General features: G+C 41.8%; 1 protein-coding gene across 2 annotated transcripts in view; it reads left to right on the top strand.

Moving 5' to 3' along the window:
* The window catches only part of ZFYVE26 (zinc finger FYVE-type containing 26), a 3,506,023-nt gene that overhangs the window by 2,740,847 nt on the left and 743,741 nt on the right, over positions 1–21,435 (top strand). For both annotated transcript variants that reach the window (XM_044074068.1, XM_044074069.1), the window contains one exon: positions 15,507–15,725. In XM_044074068.1, the coding sequence (XP_043930003.1) occupies positions 15,507–15,725 (219 nt within the window). The remainder of the gene's footprint in view (positions 1–15,506; positions 15,726–21,435) is intronic.

Below are 21,435 nucleotides of genomic sequence, written 5' to 3'. Positions count from 1 at the left end.
TCTTTCTATTTGAACCTATGTCACATTTTGAAAGACTTTTTGTTTTAAGAAAACCCTCAAGCAAAAAACAAACACACCCCTAGAACACCCCTCTTAAAACAGACAAATTCATGTACATATTTACTGTACTTAATTTAATATTTATCTGTATGCTGTTTATGTGACATTTCTCTTTAAATTCTATGGTAACTGATTTTGATTATTTTTTTTTAAGAATTTTTATTCATTTGCAGCTGAATATGGATTCACTAAATGAGTATGCTGCTAATGATTTGCTAAAGCACAAATATCTTGTACAGTATAATATGTATGTTTAAAGGTTAACACCTGATGTCACTGGTGATATGTGTTCTTTGTTTAAAAATTGATTTGCTTTCCATTAGTAGTAGTAAATCTAGACTTACTGATGACAATTGCTCTTTTGTAATTGGCACAGGTTGGAGGACTGTTTCATTTATTTAATGACTGGACTGATAAGTAAAGTTAGGCAAAGAACAAATAGAACACATTTAAGAAAGTGTGCATCTATGAAATGAGATAATGCCATGTTGAACTTTAGAATTCTGGATTCAAGTAGTCAGCAATCTGAGGATTCAGAACATGCATAAGGAAATGAAAGAAAGGAAGAAGTTTACAACAAATGAAGAAAAAGAAACTGATAAGTGTCTGTAAAGCAAAGATAATACATGCTTAAAGGATACTGCTTTGTTATGCAACACAGAAAAATGTTATCATTCCATGTAATCTATCAGAAAACCTTCAGTCTACAGAAAAAGAGAAGGTAGAAAAGAGGCAAGGGACAGGTGAAAAGGAAGAAATCAAAATTGAACATGGAAATATTGAAGAATATCACTTAAGAAAAAAGAGGAGAAAGACATTGACAACATGGTTTAAGCTGTGTACGTACAAAGCCAGCTGGATGAAAATTGTATGCTTGCAAACACAATAAGGAATGAGAACAGTGGGATTAATAAGACTGATGGTGATGAAGGTCATTCTTTTGTAACAATTGATAGTGCAGATGTTGCTGAATTATAAGTTGAAGATTCTTCAACTTTGGTCAAAAATTATGTTTTTGTAATTGGAGATTCAGTTATTAGAAGAAATTATACTTAGCATTTGTAGAGAAGGTAATGAATATCGAACAGTGGTATGTTTGCTATGAGCAAAAATAGAGGATGTGAGGCAGGCCGTATGTCTTAATGTAAGGAAGTTTGGATCTGTTTTTATTCATGTCCTTACAAATTATCTCATCAGCAGGACACACTGTTTTTAGGGAGTTTACAGCCCTCTTAGATGGAATAGTTTGTACAGGTGTTAGGACGTACTTTTCACAAATCACATATGGAAAGCAGTGTCATGTTACCGTAAATGATTTTTTGGTAAATACCTATATGAAAAAAGTCGCATTTTTTAAAAAAATGGAGATGTGTAGAGCATTGGAGCCTAATTTTGGATATGCATGTGTTCATATATGATGGTGTGCACTTGTCAAGATCAGGGAAGAGAATTTTTGCAGCAGATATTTTGCAGTATTTGACAGAAACAAGTCAGGATTTTTGCCAGGTTGAAAATTTAACATTTCAGAGTTAACAACATTTGATGCATCTCTGATGGTTGTTATTGCTTGGAGCATTAATAATGTTTTTTTTATTGGAAAATTTGCTATGTTTCTGCAAGATTGATGTTATTGTTTGTGAAACATGGTTAAAGAACAATGACTGGAAACTAGTTCTGTCAGAGTATATGATAGTTATGAATGAAAGTTTGTGTTGTGATGTAATTTATATAGATTTAACTTCAGCATTTAATAGGGTCATACATAAAACACTGAGCAATACATTAGAACAACTAGGTATTGCTGTACTCTTGATAAGATGGATAGCTGCATGGCTTACAAACTGGACATGGTAAGTATCTTACAGCAATTGGATAGATGACATTCTTGGTTACAGTCAAGGTGTCCCACAAGGTTCTGTCCTAGGCCTATACTTGTTTAGGTTGTATCTTTCAGATCTGTCTTTTTCATCTGAGGTGTTATATAGTCTGTATGCAGATGACTTGAAACAGCGTAAACTGCTTACGTGTTACAGATAGGGCATGTCTGCCAAGGAACTTGACTAACTTGACCATAATTACAGGAGAATAATATACCGATAAATACATCAAAAACTAAGCATATGAAATTTGGGAGACATAAATTGAAAGGTGAAATATTTAATACAGCACACAGTGGTTGAAACTGTAGATTCATTTAAGGACCTGGGTATATGAGTAGATCCAGCTTTGAGTTTTTCTAATCATATCAACCAGTTGTTGGAGAATGATAGTTACAGAACTGTAGGTTGTATATGTAAAAAGTGAGATTACTGTACTGTACTGTAATTAGCTGGAAACACTGTATGCAATGAGACTGAGAAATGAAAGTCTTAATTACCCAAGCTCGTGCTGAACAGGTGCCAGTCCGAGTTTTATGGACCAAGTCCTGTGCACTTTTCAGAATGAATTTTCCAAACACTGTAGTTCAATTAAAAAGGCTTTATTAGATGTTCACTATATCCAAATACTGTCCTCATTAACAGTATTGATAAACAATTCAAGTTGCTGCATGTCATATTCTGATTGTCCTGAACAACGTAAACTGACATAGTCTTTAGATCCTGTTTTCTGTACTCAGGCTCGAGTGTTAAAAGCAAAAAGTTGAAATTAACTTACTAACCTTAACTGGACTGCTATCCTGAACACAACATATTATATTGCTTCAGTCCAGTATTTTATTTCCTTTTTCTAACCTTGGCCTCAAGCTTTGTCTTGTATGTGCAACATTCCATTAAAGAACATTCTGTAGCTGACAAGATTATATCTTTCCCTTGAGCAAAGAACATTCTGTCTGAACACTTTATGCTTATCTTTTCTTTTTAATAAAATGTCTTCCATGCTTGGCCAGCAGGGTTATTTTCCTTTCTGCTTAACTGTCTTTTATGCATAAATGAAATGCAATTTATTTTACCCTTTAGCCTGTCTAATGTCCATTAAATGGAAATCCCTAATCTAACAGTATAAAAAGATTTACAGTCTAGGAAATCAGAAATGATGAAGTCATTGTTTGTTAGTTGCATTAGATCCAAACTTGAGTATGGAATAATAATAATATGGGAACCTTATAAGAAAACAACCATGAGTAAACTGGAAAGAGTACAGCAGAAATATATGAAGGGGATCCGTGGATGGGAAATTTAAGTTATTTTCAAAGACTGAAATATATGAACTTGTACAGTGTCTCATATGGATATTTGGGAGGAGACCTAATTCACATATATAGGACATTTAGAGACAACTACCTCTGGGAGTGTTTGGGATTATCATATGGAATCAGCCTACGTAGAAGATTCTATGGAAATGAGAAGTGTACTAATTGGTTCTCTGAGAGAGGAACTGATGCATGGGATAGACTAGCAAATTACATTAAAGCAAGCAGTAGTTTAGGTATTTTTAAGGACAGTCTGGACATTTATTATGGGAACAGCTGTTTTGGTGTATTGTCACGCTAGAAGAGTATTAATGACTGTGCTTGAAATGTGTGTGTATGTATGCATGCATGCATGTACTTATTTATGTATGTATAATGAAGTTTAACCCTCCTAAGAAAAATTGTCCCACATCAACATCTGGAACCACAGGCATTACCTAACCTAAAATTAAGGTTATCCATGCTAAGATGCATGTTACAGCATGTACTTCTACTTAACACTAATTGCTGTCTATTCTTGTTGTGTCTTTATTCCCCTCCCAGATGTGAAAAACAGCTAGTATGCTTTCAGAAAATGTTAAGATTTTTCCTTAAAAAGTGCACGGACTATCTTTAAATAAAAATAAATTAAACATTGCTATAGCAAATGCATTGAAGTATTTGGGTTCCTGGAAAGCTGCTGTTTCTTATTCACTTCCCAAAATTTCAGACTTTATATTTTACTAAGTTGCTTGCCATTGTACCTTTTAATTTTACGTTCCTCTCAACAAACAATGTCCAGGCCTTTCATGATTTATTGTATGTCCCTGTAATCAGCTTGTCTCCATGGAAACAGGAAACAAATGCACAACTTCCAGCTTCTCAACTCACACTGAACATTTAATTACATTCAGTGTTCTGTTATTTTTAAAGTACACTTGCTTACTCAAGGTGAAATAGTAACCATGATCCATTATCACTAAAAGATCACTGAAGGCTGTAGTATTAGCCATGTCAGTACTCTGCTCTAAATGCATACTGGACAGGATAACTGATGCCACATTCTCTCAGTTAAAATCCTGTTTGTCTGTACACTACTTTCTCAAGTAACTTACAAAGAAAGGGAAAGGTTTGAGATGGGGCAATAATTATCCAGATTGTCAGGATCCAGGCCATCCTTTGTAAGGTGGTCTCCTTTAGTTGCTTTATTCGCTGCATTGCCGTTAAGCACTTCATCTGGCTAGGGCTACCCCACTACTTCACTCTTTCTTTCAGCTACACACAACACAGTGTATTGCATCACTCTGAAAGATGCCTGCCTTCGGCTTTTTGCCGCAAATGTACACCCCAAACAGCAACTCTTATCCTAGTGATAAACATCTCCTCATGGTTCAAAAGTCTAACATATTGGCTGGAGATGCCCTGTATTCCAGCCATGTCTCCAAGGCATGGAACTACATCCTACTCCTTGTTAAACTCACTGAAAACCCATACATCTTCAAAGCTAAACTAAAATAACTCCTCAACTGTTGGCTATACCATTGTTATACTTTAGGATAAGATTACCAACTACTTATAATTCTGTTGAAAGGCATTTGTTCTGAAACTGTAACATTCTTTTTACACTCTTGTAAAGTACTATTCCTAATGTATAGCTTGTGTGTTTAAGAACTTGTGTAGTACTCATCTTATTATTCTGTAAAAATTTATAATGTCTTGTGTATTACTATTAAGTGCATATAATACCTTAGTATTTGTATAGAATGTGAAAATATGGTAGCAGTACATATCTATGTAGCCTTTTTTAACTTTGTATATTTGTCCCTTATCAGGCAGTTACTGAGTACAGTTCTCCCTTCAGTATGTACCTGACCAGACACATGCAGCAACAGAGGTTGTTCACAAAAAGAATAAAAGGCATAAACAGTATGTTCCATGTAGATTGTCTCAAAGACCTGTCTTTGTACTCTGTTTCTTGCAGATCGTTGAGAGATGATCTATGCTTGGCATACAAGGCATCCTTGGATCCCACTCTGATGGACTTTTTGCATGTCCACAAAATGAATAGCATCATAATTACTCAATCTAGGGATTTAAACTTTGCTTGTGATATACATAGAACACAATGGATGTGCAGGCATAAGAATTTCCCTTCTCTGGAACAGGTTTCCAATTCATGTGAAACTGTGCTATCTGATGTTATCAATCTTCATTCATTTTTGAGGAATGGGACTCTGTTCTGACTCCTCGGAACAGGCTCGGCCATTCTACAGCTCACCGCACCCAAAAAAACAATAGAGGTAAGACTTTACCTACAGTGCCCCTCTCCCTATTACCTCAGATCTCATTTGCCGCTCTGATAACTAGACGCGTCAGCCGATACTCTCCAGCTAACTGCTTTGATTATATATATTGATACTTTTTCCTCAAAATGTGTTTTCTTTATTTGATAAAATAGTTCTAACTTTTAGTGTGTGTGTGTGTCTGTAAATCACTCTACCCTTCTTACTTAATGGTATTCCGATTACCATTCGTGGTATTTTTTACCTTTTAGGTATCTCTTTTTTTACCATTTCTGTACCATTGTTGGTACTTTCCTCTCTCTTCTTACCATTTTCTGGTATTCTTTCCTACCATTGTTGGTATTTTTTTCTATTTCTGTCCTTTGTGTGTGTGTGTGTGTGTGTGTGTGTGTGTGTGTGTGTGTGTGTGTGTGTGTCTCTTCTTAAAGATGGTGGAAAAGCAGAAAGGCACATCAGGCTTTAAGCAGTGCCAAAACTGTGGAAGAAACATTCCCAATTCAGATGGCCAGCTTTTGTGCATGTATTGTTTGGGTGCACGCCATTTAGAGACTGACTGCAAGATCTGCCAGGGTTTCAGTGCTAGAACTTTGGCAGAGCACCACAATAAGTTGATTTCGAAAGGGTTATTGAAGTCCTCTTTTGATGAAGGCCCGTCTAAGCCAGAGTCCTCAAAAATGGAACATAAAAAGAGATGTCACTCAGTGCCAACCTCACCATTGGCACTAGACTCCAAAAGACAGAACTCTCTGGTTCTGTCAACCTCTTTAGAGCTGAAGAGTAAAGTTCCTAAAATAATTGTAAAAGTCTTCAGCACTGACAGTCTTGACCCCCTCGGTACCGACTGTTTCATCACTGACTTTGACAACCTTGGCACCGACTTACTCCGCACCGACTGTGACAGTCTTGGCACCAACAATTTCTTTGGCACCAGCATCCTTGACTTCTGTTCCGACCTCTCTGTCTGCTTCGCAGCATATGGTGCCAAAGCGAGAAACGTACATACCTGCCAGAACAAGATATTCCCCTTCCATAGACCCCCTTTCTGCGTCAGTTTCCCATTCCCTTTTTGGATAGACCAGAGTCTCCCTCAGGGATGTCTGTCCATTCAACCAGAAGTCTTTCTGAGGTAGACATGGTGAGATTAGTGGATCAGCATTTGGAGGCCAGGGGGCTTCCTCTGCCCACTCAGATCTCACTCCCCTCCAGAATTGAGTTTTTTCCTCCCAGGACTCCTGTATTTCCTCCTCTGACCTCTTTTTCAGGTTCAGAGCCCAGCATTTCCATTACACCAGTTCCAGCTGTTAAGGTGCCGACAGAAGCTCTTTCGGTACAGAGTTTGGCTCTGATGTCTTCGGCACCCTCTGAACCGATAGATTCTCGGGGCAGTAGTTCAGCTGTCTGTTCCAGGGGCTGCAATACGGTACTGATTGTTTGCTCGGAGCCATCCTTGGCTCTCGGAACCCTGTCAGTTTCGGAATCTTCCCTGGCTCCTGTTTTGGAGGGCGGTCCTCCGGACCGGGATGTGACCCCAGTACCAAGGTTGCCTTGCCCGGTTCCGGCCTCCCATCCCTTTTCAGGTCAGCCTGCCTTCCAGATCATGGAGAGAACTCTAGCCTCAGTGGGCTCTCATCTGGTACCATCTACATCAGTGTGCCACATATTTCTACCCTCTGATTCGCAGCTCCACCATCTCTCATTTTGGGACATTGGGCACCAAAGTGGCAAGACATCCCATGCAACGGTCCCTGTTCTTCGGATTCTTGCTCAGAGATTCTTACTGAGGAGCCACCCCATAAGAAAACTTCCAAAAGGAAGCATCTAGATTCTCTAGAAGAATTTTTCACAGAAGACACCATCTACGATGAAGGGGAAGGTCCTCTCTCATTAATCATCACATCCCACCCAACCTTCCCCCTACCTTTGTATCTGGAGGTACCTGGAGGATGTTGGAATCCACAGATCCCTATTTCTGAGCTCCAGGTTTGATGATATTCTTGTTTATTAATAGTGTTGTTGTGTGATCTGTTTGTATACATATATTTTTCCCTGCTGCTTTTTTCTTTGCAAACTCAATCTGAGGAGTTTTAATGGATGTCACCCCATGGACAGAGGTGTTCCACAAAATCACGGCTTCAGTGGACCTTTCTCTGGGAAACCTTTTCAGCACTCCTGAATGGTTGCCTGACTGTCACACACTAGAAGCAGTCAGGGGAGTGCTCATCCTTACACACAACAACTTGGATGTCTGTCACTCATGACAAATGGGTGCAAAGGATCATTACCAGAGGCTGTTCCATTCCTTTCTGTACCCTTCCTCTACCCACAAAAAGACTTCAGTGTCCCATTCTCACAGAGGGAAGCAGCCACTTCTGAAATAAGAAAGCTGCTAAGAAATAGTCATCCGAGAGGTCCCACCAGACCAGAGAGGATCTGGAATTAACCCAAGGTTCTTTGACATACCAAATGAAACCCAGGACCTGAGGTCAGTTTTGGACCTAAGCTGCCTGAACAAGTTTGTGAAACAGACAAAATTCTGGATGGTCATGGTTGAGTCAAGCATTAGACGTTCCAAACCAAAGTTAGTTTTGTCAAAAATGTTCAGGATGGTAACTTTAAAGAAATTTCTGCCTTTCATAGAATGGAATTTTCTTTCCTGTCCTCCCTGATCATAAAGCAACCCCCCCCCCCATTTTTGTTGTATTTGATCCATTTGTTCTCTCTACCTGACGTGCCAGGATTTAGCACGTCCCATCTCTGAGTGGGAAAAGTGCCCTCCTTTAGGAGGGGAATTCATATTTAGTAACCACATTTTATCATCCATGCTGGAGTCGAGTCAAGTGATAGTGGAGTGTCATTCTCCAAGGGTTGGGAGTTCTAAATTTGTGTAACCCATCCCCTGGTGGTTGACCTGCCTGTCGTTATGCTCCCTCACCAGCTGCATGTGTTATTGTGGCTGCTGTGTCTGTGCGACATGGTTATTGATGAAATTTTTCTTTGATCTTTGCAGCTGTAATGTAATGTAATAGAGCAAAACACCTGCCTACGTTTACTGTGTGAAAGCTAATGTCAGCTGCTCACTCTCACCCTCCCTCAGAACTTGTACCACTATTTGAACCTGAGTTATCTAAATCATATTCAGGGTTTAATCCATATGTACCATTGAGCTATTTATAGAAAATAATTCACAGTAGCTCTGAAGGTTGAGTGTGTACACCTGAATCTTCCTGTAAAGCATGGTCGGAACATATGAGGTTGTAACTTGATGACTTTCATTTTAAATTTGTCACTCTCCCATTTAGTCTAGCTTACACCACTTGAATGTTATCCAAATATTTAGCTCCAGTGTTTGCACACATATGAACTTCTGTTTTAACAGCTGGGGTCATAATGTTATTCCAGTCATTGATCATTTGAGTAAACTAAAAAAAACATTCCCCTTGCTTTCCAAAACACTGACTTTCTTAGGAGCCATTATAGAATGTGCTCAGATGAAAATTCTTTTAATATGAGAAAAGATGCTGGAGATATAGAATCTGATGAAGAAAATTTCTTCACTTCATGAAGTCAGTACCTCAGAGCTGTGGGACGCATGCCGTGTTACGTTCCTGTGGTGTCCCATGCACACAAGGAGGTGACATTGGATCTGAAAATTTATGGAATAAAGCAAAAAATTTTGGCAAAACAAATTCTTCTAAGAAGTGTAGTGAAGGACTTTCTTAAAAAATGTTTTTACATAGATTCACTTCTGACTTCTGCAGTTTTATCAGCTCTTCTGAATGGCTGCATAGTTTCATCTCTACTTTCCAGCCTTTTGACTGTATTTCTGCAGTGTCTCAGTTATTTTAATCTGAACGCATTTGATTTGTTTTTTGTATAAATTACTGGAAGCCATCTCCGTACTGAAGCTGAAATCTGATATGTTTTTTGCAGAACAGCTGCAAAGGCTCTAGTCCACCAGAGTTTTCTTCTTCTCCCTTTTTGGTTGATTTTTTCTTTCTCCCGCTTTTATAGTTGCTGACATCCGGGCAGTGTGTGACTAATCAGTAACTAAATTTTACCCAAATATGTTTTTTTTTCCTCACCAGCATCATTTGCATGTTGATGGAATGCACTATCGTGGACTTCATAAATATATGAAGACATAAGAAATCTACTTTTTAGTAAAGTATTAGTCGCTCTGTTTTACAGAAAGAAAACTTTCATATTTAATTCTTTAAGAGGTGCATCATGTGTGTTAAACTTTCTGTGGAGTCACAGAAGAAGAAAATGAGAAAATCTCCATATGCAGCTTATCTCAATTTGTCCAAGGCGTTGACAGTATATCCCACTCTGGTATCACTGACAGACTGGTCAAACTCAGTATAAATTCCTACATAGCCTTTTGAATTGTTAGCTGGCTTGCTGATAGACATCACTCCAGTAGAGTTAATGATGCACTCTCTCCCAAGAGGCTTGTCACCAGTATTGTACCCCAGAGCTCTGCTTTGGGACTATTACTATGTGGTCTCTAGTCTCATATCAAATCTCTAACATTAAAGACCTGTGGCTAAGTTCATAGATCACATATCTGCAGATATCATCAGCTCCTCCGAAGGCCCTGGGATCCTTCCAAAGGGCCTAATTCAAACAAATTCTTGGTATTGGACATGAGCTCTAAAGGTGAATGTAAAAAAATAAATAATAATAAAATAAAAAATGTATCATCATACAGATGCTACTTGTACACATGCCACATAACACCCCCTTCAGAATGGACAGTGTCATTTGAGACCTAGGGTCTTTTTAGGATAATGGGGTCTGCTTTGTACACAATATATCCACTATTGTTAGAAAAAATTCTACCTAACCAGCTGATTACTAAGAGTATCTCCTCTTAGTCAAGAGATCATGATTGCCCTCTACTCATTCCTTATGGGAACCATAGTAGAATATAGTGCATCTTTTGGTATATATCTGTCCAAACTTCCATCTCAACTTGAAAAACCACAGCAGTTCCTCCACTAAGTAATGGTATGAGCTCTCTGTCACTCAATGTTTAAAAGACTTGTCACTTTCCCATCAGTGTCAAAAAGACTCCTATAGGGTGATGTGTGCCTGGTGACCTGCAAAGCTGTAAATGACACAGTCCTGCATGATGTGCTACATATCCACAAGACTGGTATCAACACAAGTACAGAATCAAGAGACTTAAATCTGTATTGAAACATAAATAGGACTTGGTGGTGTGACAGATACATCTCCCAAAGAAATTCCCATCTCTGCAGAAAAGTGGTGATCACTGTCTTCAAATCTGACTTTCTAATGGATAGAAAAAACACAAATTTACCCCAGGCTTGTCAACCCCATCTCTTATGAACAGGAGTAGTAACTAATTGGGTGCACCAGTGGGACTGCATTGACTAAGCTTTAGAAACCTAAACTGGCCTATTGCCTAGCAGCAACCTATGAACCCTTTAGGACTTGCACAAGTATCTCACTCTGGAAGGGGGAGGATATCATATGTCTCTGCTTTTCTACATGGGAGGCCATCATGCAGGACAGGTGTGTATGTGAAATTATAGCTAGAAGCAACACAGTACTCTTTTTGTCTCTTCCTCATCTGTTGTCTCTCCCCTTCAAGACTAGATGTGTTTAGCCTTATAGAAAACAAAGCAATTTAAGAAGTCGTATCATACCAGAAATGAAATTAGCACTATTAAAGTTTATTTTTGGTTGTCAGACTGCACCAGTGGCATAGAGGGATAAAGCCCAGACTATGACCCAGGTGACCCAAGTTTGAGTAGTGGCTCATTAACATTGCAGACAGGAATGATGGATGTGCACATACTTTGGGGGGAGGAACACACTCAGGAGCATACATACACAAGGTGCTTTCCATGATGAAGACTGGGGAAACAGCAGAACGGTGCCTCCCATGGGTGGGCAAGGTGATCTGCTGACATCATTCCCTTCTATAGGAAAGGGGCTGGTCAGCACTGACACCAATTGTACTCTTCACCCCTGATGGCTTTGTAAATGATGCCCTGTCACAGCTGACCATCATCATCTCCAGTGGATCGGGCAACAAATGGTCTAATTAGCTGGACAGAAATGATGACTGACAGGCAAAGTGGAGCAAAAAGAAAAAAATGTATATTTGATTCTGAAGGTGATAAAAAGACCTCAGATAAATTTTATATCTTGGCTGTTTCACTCAGTTAATTTAGAAAATAAAGTTTTGCATGGCCATGGTGCAGTCAGTCCTTCCTCATCTAGTGGATGGGGACTTTGGATGTACAATAACTGCCCCTCAAGATAGTCAAGGAGTCCAGGAGGTCAGGGTAGCAGCCAGCTATTTTTGGCTCAGTTCAGGGCTCTCCCATATGGTCTCATTTCAGCCCCTAGATTCTACTCTGAATGCATGGCCTCTGTAGCTCATCTCAAGCTGTCAGGAATATATTTTCCTTTACCTAGATGACTGGGTCCTAGCTGCCTCCTTTCAGGACTCATTGATTCAAACTTGGGTCCTAGCTGCCTCCTTTCAGGACTCATTGATTCAAACAAGTGCCAATTCACACCAGCTGTTTCAATCCCTGGGATTATCAGTGAACACTGTGAAGTCCTACATGGAGCTGCCTCAAACATTGATTTAGTCATTCTGTTTTACTCATTTAGTTTTCCACAGGACATAATAATATCCCACCAGTGCCTGTTTTCTGCACAGACAGGAATGGCAGCTTTTTGAAAGTTTGGGTTTAATGTGAACATCAATATTCATAATGTTATTTACATGGTACCCCCAACACAGATAAGGATATCTTAAGTAAGTATGCCTCTAACATCTCTCCTGATTGCTTCCCCATTCCACTCTTGCTCTGGCCAGTCCCTTTCTCATTGCCCACACTGAGTGTGATGGTTGCCATGGATACCTCTGCCCTGGGGTGAGGGTGGGGGCACTGTTTAGAGTAGACAGTCCAAGAGATCTCATCACAGATCAAGGCCACTCTGCATGTGAAATGATGGAAATAACAGACATTTTCCCTATATTGCCAGCTTTTCAGGACTGCTTTCTTTTGGGTGTAGTTGCCATTCATTCAGCCAAACATGTTACAGGTATGATATACCAACAAACATGAATCCATTAATACCCCCTGTGTTGAGCAGCCATGGGGCTATGGAAATGGGTAGTAGTATCTTGTCATTTTGTAATAGCAGTGCACATAATCAGGCCAGTTCTCCTGCACAGGCTCAGATGATTGTTGATGCCATATGGATGCTGTCTCAAGTCTTTCAGTGGGGGAAGGCTATCTTCCACCACTGGGGCAAACCTTTCTGTTACCTGTTTGCCTCCCCAGCCATGTCCAACTTCAGCAGCTTTTTCTCCATTACCTTTCCATCAGGATAGACCTTTTGAGATGCTGTAGTCCAGAAATGGCCACTTGGTCACCTTTAAACTTTTCCCTGCTTCTCCATATACCAAAGTTCTGAAAGAAAGCCTTCCAGAATAAGGCCAAAATCATCAACTCAGCTCTTTCTAGCTTTGGCTAGTATGATTCCCCTCCTGTGGCCTTATCTGTTGTTGAAGACTGTCTGCTTGTGACTCTTCAAGAGTCTTCTGGTAAGACTCTCCCAGACTTGCACTGCCTTCATTTAACTGCTTCATTTACATATATGTCCAGAGCCCTTGCATATCCTTCCAGGGTGTTCTTCATCCTAATCTGTGCCCTGAATCCTTCTATTAAGTTAATGTACAATGTTAATGTACTGCAGCAATGGTCAATATGATGATTACAGTACAGTTGTGTAAGTAAACTTAGCATAACAGTAGATGTTCAGATCACTGCTGCAGTTAGCCAATCCCTCCTTACGCCTTACCCCTTGTTTCTTGGTGTGTTGCTTATGCCAGGTGTGAATACTTACTTTGTATTGTTCTTAGCATTATCCTTTCAGAACTCTGTCTCTGTTGACGTGGAAGCTCAGAAGGGCTTAGTACCTAAACCCATCTTTCTAATCAGCTTATCTCGAGCTGATTGATGATTTGGGTGCTTGGGAGGTATCCTGAAGATTTGGAAGCTGGCTGGCTGTTATGTCGTATGCAGGATATGACCCCATATAGCTAAGGCTACTGCAGCAGCGATCATGTAAATGTCTACTGTTACGATAAGTTTATTTACACAGATGCACATTGTGCAGGAGAAGAGTGCAAAAACATAAATATAAACAATATAAATTGTCCCCCGATTAGGGTCTGTTGAGCCAGACCATTGTTGAAGTTATTAAGCTCTCTCTGCATTGTCAGTTTTCATAATTCATGATTGGATTTTTGCATTTATGGAGGGTCAGGAGAGATGAGATGAACTAAAAGTCTGCTTCTCTTCCTCTATTCCTCTATGGGGTAGAATAGATGGGTGGTCTACTTCTGCTGTTCAGCTCTTCCCTGTGGGAAGGCATCAGCTGTGGTTGCGCTGCCCAGAGGTAGGAGTGGAGCACAACTACCATTTCAGCAGATATCGTCACGAGTGTAATGTACTGACTGATTATATCACACACACAGCCTTTCAGAAAAGTAGTCCCCAGGCCCCAATTGAAACTGAAATATACTCCCTGTTGATTCAGTGACATTCATGTAATTTGCAGGTCCAGATGAAGAAAACATTCTCTCCTTGTTAGCAGCTAAGTGTTGTTGCTGTCGCAAATCATGAAACAGAGCTCCCCCCACCAAAAGGAGTTAGTCCTTGTGGCAGGACTATTCCTGGTGGTGGACTGGTGGACTCATGCAGAGCTGGAGATGCTTCTGGTGGAAGTATGTAGCATTAGGAGATTAAAAAAAAAAAAAAAAAAAAAAAACTCTGTCTTCACTAACACTGAGCTTGTACTATATTCAGGTATTGAACTGGTACAAGTTTATCTCAGTTGGAAAGTTGCAGATGACGTATTTTCCTCGTTTCATATGAGGAATTAGCAGTCCTTATTTGCAGTATTTCATACATATGTAAGTTCATGCATGTATATGTAGCAAGACACTTGATATAGTATGCTCTCATTGCAAGATATTAAATTTGCTGAGTAATGGCCTACTTGGTAAGAGTGGTCCTTGCAGACCTATTGCAGTTATCACTGTACATCACTTGTGTGGTGCGTCTTGGCTCATTTGGTCAGAAAGAAGTTGGGAAAGCATGGTGCATGCTAGTGGAGCTCTCATGGGTCTGAGCCGGTGTTGCAGCTTGCAGGCAGACTCGGCAGCCTACTACAGTGTGTGTTTTAACAACTGCATTTCACACTGCAGTAACTTTTTTTTTTTTCTTTTGCTGTCATCTTCACACTATTTGGCTTTTTATGTTATAATACTGTTGCCCTGCTTGGAATACAAGCATTCCTGAATATCAGCATGCAGTGCAGTATGTTCATGTGCATCCAGCAATGAACAGCCCATCGTATTCCTGATGTGCTTGCAGCCCTGCTTAGGTATTCTCCTGGTATTCACCAAGAGACAGTCTAGCAGCAGCTGGTCCAAAATCCTCAGACCTTGTCTGAGATACATTAACTGGACTTTAGGCACTCAAGCCAATCACTGTGACTGGTCTTTGTTATACTTAGTATTATGATAAAAACCTGGATCACAAGTGTCACATAATAGAGACTAATGTCTGCAAAGCTAGGCCAGCAGTAGTTCACATTGTTCAGCTTGCATTTCAATAGTTTATAGAATTTCAGTCTGCTTTGAGTTCTCTACTTCCCTTTGAATAGTGTTTGAAAAGTATTCTGCTTAGTAAATTATCAAAATTAAAAATTTGTTTGATATTAAGTTTCATGTGCAGTAATTATATCAGCTGCAGAACAATGATACTAGCCATATTTTGATTTAAGGGGTGATCTGACAGTGAAGGAATGAAAAATGTTTAGAATATGTAGCGCTGCATTTGTTTTTTTTTTTGTTTTGTTTTTTTTTACTGAAAAGTTATGTATTTCTTACACATATCCCCGTCTTTCTGTAGCCAGATGATGATATCCTGGCCTCGCTGAAGGAATTGGAGGCAACGCTGAAAGTAGAGAGTGGAGGATTTGAAGTAATGCATGAAGGGAAAATTCAAAAGAATGTCTACTACCAGGAGTGCCTCTATTACCTGCACACGTTTGGCACCAATCTGGCTATTATTGGCTTCTATATGAGACATGACTGCATGCGGGAAGCATTGGTGCACCTTCTAAACAAGGTAAACAGGATATTGTGGAAAACAGTAAGGTAGGTAAGAAGGCTTGCTAGCACTAGAGAGAACTCTAGGTGACACCAGAAAGATGAGATGCAAGAAAACATTGTTTAACAAAGCATCCCCAAAACTGCTAAATAAGCTTTATTAAGTGGACTTAAAAGTAGTACTGTAAACATGGAAGAGAGGGCATTGGGGGATGATGAATATGGAAAGCAAGCCAAAGGAATCAAGAAGGTAGCTGTTAGGGTTGAAAAGGACTGTTTGACTTGCTTGAGGTAAGCAGAGTGTGTAATTATGGAAGGCATGGGACTGGTAGTGATCCACTTTGAATGGGAATTCGCCACAGAATGCAGGTGAATATGAGGAATAGTCTTGCTTCAAGATGTCTGTTGCAGCAGATCCTTACAGGTGTGACTATTTCAGTTGCACGTCTTCTGTTTGCGTCACCATTTTTCCAGTAGTCTTTTCTTGCATTATCTTATCAAATTCTCCAAAGTACTGTTGGTAGTGTTTGCTGCATGTGCCACCATCGCATGCTAGGATTTCTTTCCTGACACTTAAACACAGAGTTTCCTGTGTGTCTGTCCATATTACTTGCCTTTGGCTCACAGTATGCTGTTTTTGAAGTTCTAAGCTGATTTCATTTTTTTGTCCATCGTTTTTCCCTTGCACATGCATGATAAATATTGTTGCAAGACACTCGTGTGAATGGTCTTTTTCTTCCTAGCCACCTTATCCAGCATAATGCACTTAATCCAGCTGTGGAGAGGCACAGAGCTGAACTTCTGGAATAATTTTGCTAACAAAACAGGTAAGATCTCTGTGGGGAAAAAAGTCATTTCTCACCTCTAACCTTGCCTGCAACCTCCCTATAGCTAAAAAGGGAGAATTCTGTAACTAAGCTTCTCAAAAGACTTCAGTTAAATCCTGTAAGCAAAAGGAAAAGAACCCTCTTCAGGAGGTCAGATCAATTGTGGTAACTGAAGTAAGCATATGCCAAACTAGAGCAGACTGCTTACAGTCTTCCACAATAAGCACATCATCCATCTAAGTATAAATCCTGATGGATCTTGGCCCTGGAACTGGGGGGCGGGGGCAGTTACAGCCTTACTTTGCCTCCAGGTTTTTTCTTATTGGAAGCAAACACTGATTTGGTTCATGTGGCAAGTTAAGTTGGTCATTCTGCACTCCAAAACTGATAATTTACACCAAGAATCTAGAATCCATGCTCTCTGTCACTCAAAACAGTAACATGGAGGAGGTTGTCCACTCACCCACCACTACATATTCACATAGTACCACTACTCATACGCATCAAACACGTAAATCCACATACATGGAGGTTCTGTCAGAAAATTTACCAAAACATCAGAGAACTCCAAGTCTGCTACAGCTAACATAGTCTCCACAGCACCCGTGACACACAGCAGCACCAGTGTCTCACCCACCAAGTCCTTAAGGTGTAACACTCAAAAGCCAGGTTTTCTTGTCATTGGAGACTCAATAGTGAGACACACAGATGTCTTACTCACCAGGTTGGACAAGGAGAAAGTCACAGTCAGCTGCCTGTCCGGTGCCAGGATTCGCAAAATCACACATGTACTCAGGTCTCTCAGCAGCAAATACTGATGTGAGAGTGTTCAATCTCGCCTTTGTTCTTACACATGGGTTCGGAGCCGATCCTCGGCTCCGTGCCGGCCGACTGCAAGCTCTGCATCGAGAAGAAGCTCGAGGACATCTAATACCCACAATCCCCCTCTGCCTTTACCTCAGATCTAGTTTGCCGCTGCTGCATACGCATCGCTGGAGGCTAGCTCGAGGCTTTTACAGATAAGAAATTATCTATTCTGCTTACATTTTTCAAAAAAACCACTTTAAATCCAGTCATTTAAGTTAAGAGTAAGGTGTGTGAGTGAGTTTAGAATTCTCGGTTCCTTAGATTAGTTACTTAAGTTTAACTAAAGGGTACAGAGTTTTTCAGGGCCTACCACCCCTACTTGGATTACTTTGACTAAGATATTGTTGTAGTCTGCTTTCTAAGAAATTGACTTCTATTACCGGATTTGACTCTTTTTCACTGGAATTGACTTTTACTGGACTGGACTGTCTCTTTTCTCTTGGTATTATGTCAGAAAAATTGAAATCTGGCTTCAAACGTTGTCAGTGTGGCCAAAAGATGTCGGTCACAGACAACCACAGTTCCTGTGTCTACTGTCTTGGCCCTCTCCACTTACAAGAGGACTGCTCTATTTGTCACTCTTTTAGTGGGAGGGTCATGACAGATAGGCAGGAAACTGATGGACAGGGATTGCTGAAACCCTCTTTCCAGGAGGCTCTGGATGCTTCAGACCAGGCATCCAAGTCTTGAAGAATTCGGCGTCGGAGCCAAAGTCATCGGCTCCGAGCTCTTGAGGTCTAGTTAGATCACCGGTTCCACAGACTTGTGTTCAACTGTTGGCAGTTTCGAGCCTCGAGTCTTGGAGCCGGTGACGGAGCTCCCTCCACCGACTCTGCTGAGGTCGGCTCCGTCTTCGACCCCTTCGACTCGTTCTTCTAGACCCTTTCCGACACCGATGTGGACCGTGTGGTGCAGAAACTGATGGAGCATACGGCCCTATCCAAGCTTGTCGCGGTCTCCTCTCAGTTGATGTCGAGACTTGAAGGCCTGCCACTATCTCCACCTGTTGCTCCTCCGAGACCTGTCCAGTCTTAAGAAGCTGACCTAATGATTGTGGAGCCCTCGGTGCCAGAACCGTCTTTTCTCGGTCGGCACCGTTCACCTCGACTCCATCCGATCCGGAGTCTCGGGGCGAAGATCTGTCCTTGGTTCCGGGACCGAGTCGGACCGATGTTTGATCGATTCGGTTCCGTCCTCGGGTCGGTGCCTTGCTCCTGTTTGATTCTTCCCATTTCTTGAACCGGAGATACCTCGGGACCGGGGGCCTTCGACCTCATGAGGAAGGTGTTGTCTACCCAGACAACCACATCAGCAGGTACAGCTTCTCCTCCCCACAAAGGACCGTTATCTTCCTCTGCACCCACGGCCACGCCCAAGCGTCGGGCACCAGTGTCTCAGCCACCCCTGGAGGGTGCCCCTCTTCCTCGGAGGCTTCTTGAATGCTCCCAGAAGTTCCTAGGAAAAGACTGTGTAAGAGGAGACACTTGGATTCTCCACAAGAATCCTTGACATCTGATACTGACTTAGATGAGTCAGAAGGGTCCCCTAAGTCACCTTCAGAGGATGTCTCTTTTTCTGACATCTTGGAGATCCTGAAACAGAGAGGTGACTGGCAAGCCCTCCCCCCTTCTGAGGATGAGTCAGTTTTGCTGAAGGCATTTGGTGCCGTCCTTCCTCCTCCTGGGTCACTCCGCCCTTTGATGAGTTAATGGAATTAATTGCTCGAAGGCGTGGGAGACTCCTGACACGGTGGAACCAGTCCCTAGGAAGCCAAATAAGTACATCACGGCACCACAGGACAAAGCTTACCTCACCAAAGGAGTTCCAGTAGACGCCATGGTGGTGGCAGCGGCCATGAAAAAGGAGATGTCGGAGTCTTCCTCATCTGTCCATCCGCCTAACAAAGATTCTAGGACCATGGACAGATACGGGAAGCATTTTCAGTTCAGCGGCTTTCTCTATGCGCTCCCTGAACTATTTGACTCATTTTACACGTTTACAGAGGGATCTAGTCAAAGAGTTGGGAGATACCCTCCAGGGTGCTACAGATGCCGCTGTCTCAGAGAAAGTTACAGCACATCTCAACACCCTTACGTCCATTGTGAACTCGTCCATGAGGCTGATATCCTATGCAGCCGAAGGATCGAACAGGGCAGCGCTTCAGCGATTGCTCTTCGTAGGCAATCCTGGATGCGCTTATGTTCATTCGCGGAAGCCTTCAAGTCTTCCTTTACTAACGCCCCATTTGGAGCCACACTTTTGGCCCTAAAGTAAAGGAGACCCTTACCCGGTGTGAACAGGAGGGAAAGACTCTGTCTGCTGTCGGAGTCCGTTTTCCACCCTTCCAGACCGTACCCCAAAGGGCAACGTGGTGGGAAAATGTGGTTTAAACCCCAAGGATCTTTCCCAAACACAGGGTGATGCCCCTCTAGAGGCAGAGGGGGCAGAGGTGGAAGACGCTCTGGTGGCAGAGGGGTCCGCAAAACCAAGGTGACAGGGATAACCTCCCTGGTAAACCTTTCAGCACTCCTGAGAGGAGGCCCGACTGTCCTGCTCTGGAGGCAGTCGCTTTATACCCTCAGGCCTGGCAAAACCTTTCCTCAGACAATTGGGTAAAAGCGTTGTTACCAGAGGTTACAAAATCCCATTTCTATCCACCCCATTCCAAAGAAAGCTCCCAGATGTACCACCCCATCTGCGAGAGCCAGCAGCTACAGAAATTTCAAAGCTGCTAGAAAAAGAGTCATCCAACCAGTCCCAGCGGACCAAATAGGATTCGAACTTACTCAAGGTTCTTTTTAGTTCCAAAGAAAACAGGGACTGGAGGCCAATTCTGGACCTAAGCCATCTCAACACCTTTGTCAAGAAGGAAAAGTTCGAATGGTCACGCTTCAATCGATCCTTCCATTCTTACAGAAGGACGACTGGATGTGCTCAATAGATCTGAAGGGCGATACTACCACATCAAAATGGCCAGGGCGTCCAGGGATTATTTGCGCTTCTGGCTGGGAGCCAGTCACTATCAGTTTCGAGCCCTGCCCTTTGGCCTGACCACAGCCCCAGGGTCTTCACCAAATGCATGGCAGTGGTAGCGTCTCATCTGAGGCCTAGGATTCCAGGTGTTTCCGTATCTGGACGACTGGCTCCTGTCTGCCACCACCAGGCGTCAACTGATACAAGCCAGGGATTACACCCTACAACTTTGTACACACCTTGGCATTTCAGTAAATTTGAAAAATCGTTGCTACAGCCATCACAGCATATCTTATTCATAGGAGCGAATTAGATAGCGTCAGTTAGTTCTAAAACTTCCTACAGAAAGAATAGTAGCACTTCAATTCAACATTTCTTCTTCTGTCGTCCAGAAAGTCCCCAGCAAAAATTGTTCTGAAAGTTTTGGGTCTCATGGCAGCTTCTCTCATTGCATACCATTGGGAAGACTGCACATGAGAGTGCTACAATGGCTTCTATTTGCACAATGGTCATTCCAACAACTTCCACTGACTCACGAAATATTGATAAACATGCAAATCACACCTAATGTGGTGGTTACAGACTTGCAACCTATCCCAACGGAAGACCATTTGTGCTACCCACACCGCCAGATAACCACGGACGCTTCCCTGATAGGGTGGGGGCATCTTTCAGGGACAGACAGTCCAAGGCAAATGGACCAATCTGGAGTACAATCTGCACATCAATGTTCTGGAGTTGAGGGCAGTGTTTTGGCGTTGCAACACTTTGCTCCCCTTCTTCCTCCAGGGACCATTGCAGTTCAGACAGGCAACATGTCCGTAGTCTGGTACATAAACAAGGGAACCAGGTCTTACCAACTATGCAGAGAGGCCATGAGAATTTGGCAATGGGCAGAGTCCACCGGTCGCTTTCTGATCGCAACGCACATCCCGGGGTCATCCAACGTCATAGCCGACAGGCTGAGCAGGGCAATACTATTGCCTCACGAGTGGTCCCTCAAACAGTCAGTTGCGGGAAGGATTTTTCGCAAATGGGGCCAGCCTACCTGCGATCTGTTTG

The sequence above is a fragment of the Protopterus annectens genome, chromosome 6.part0 (assembly GCF_019279795.1).
Source record: "Protopterus annectens isolate FY-2018-M chromosome 6.part0, PAN1.0, whole genome shotgun sequence".
NCBI classification, from domain to species: Eukaryota; Metazoa; Chordata; order Ceratodontiformes; family Protopteridae; genus Protopterus; species Protopterus annectens.
The sequence above is the reverse complement of the archived record's forward strand: the minus strand, read 5'-3'. Positions and strand labels throughout refer to the sequence as shown.